At 58.9% G+C, this 270-nt stretch overlaps 1 protein-coding gene across 1 annotated transcript in view; it reads left to right on the top strand.

The window, feature by feature from the left end:
- Positions 1 to 194, top strand: part of LOC104505809 (epiplakin-like) — a gene marked incomplete at both ends in the record, with an annotated part of 1,332 nt that extends 1,138 nt beyond the window's left edge. The window contains one exon of the mRNA XM_010146524.1: positions 7 to 194. Within this exon, the coding sequence (XP_010144826.1) occupies positions 7 to 194 (188 nt within the window). The remainder of the gene's footprint in view (positions 1 to 6) is intronic.
- Positions 195 to 270: the final 76 nt, after the last annotated feature.

Below are 270 nucleotides of genomic sequence, written 5' to 3'. Positions count from 1 at the left end.
ACCAAGAGGTCTCCGTCGGGGAAATCCTCTGCTCCCACTACGTCTCCGAGCAGAGAAGGAAGGAGCTCGTGCTGCAGTACAAATGCGGGAGCCTCGCGCTGCAGGAGCTTGCCGCCCTCATCCTGGCAATAATTGAGGATGCTGAGCGAAGAGCCGGAGCTCTCAAGGTGAAAGGCCTCCGCGGGGACGTGTCCGTATCGGAGCTGTTTAACGCCGAGATAATTGACAAGAAAACCCTGGATCAGCTGCGGGATGGGACTCTCCCGCTGG

This window comes from Eurypyga helias, unplaced genomic scaffold (genome assembly GCF_000690775.1).
Source record: "Eurypyga helias isolate BGI_N326 unplaced genomic scaffold, ASM69077v1 scaffold36762, whole genome shotgun sequence".
Classification (NCBI taxonomy): domain Eukaryota; kingdom Metazoa; phylum Chordata; class Aves; order Eurypygiformes; family Eurypygidae; genus Eurypyga; species Eurypyga helias.
The sequence above is the reverse complement of the archived record's forward strand: the minus strand, read 5'-3'. Positions and strand labels throughout refer to the sequence as shown.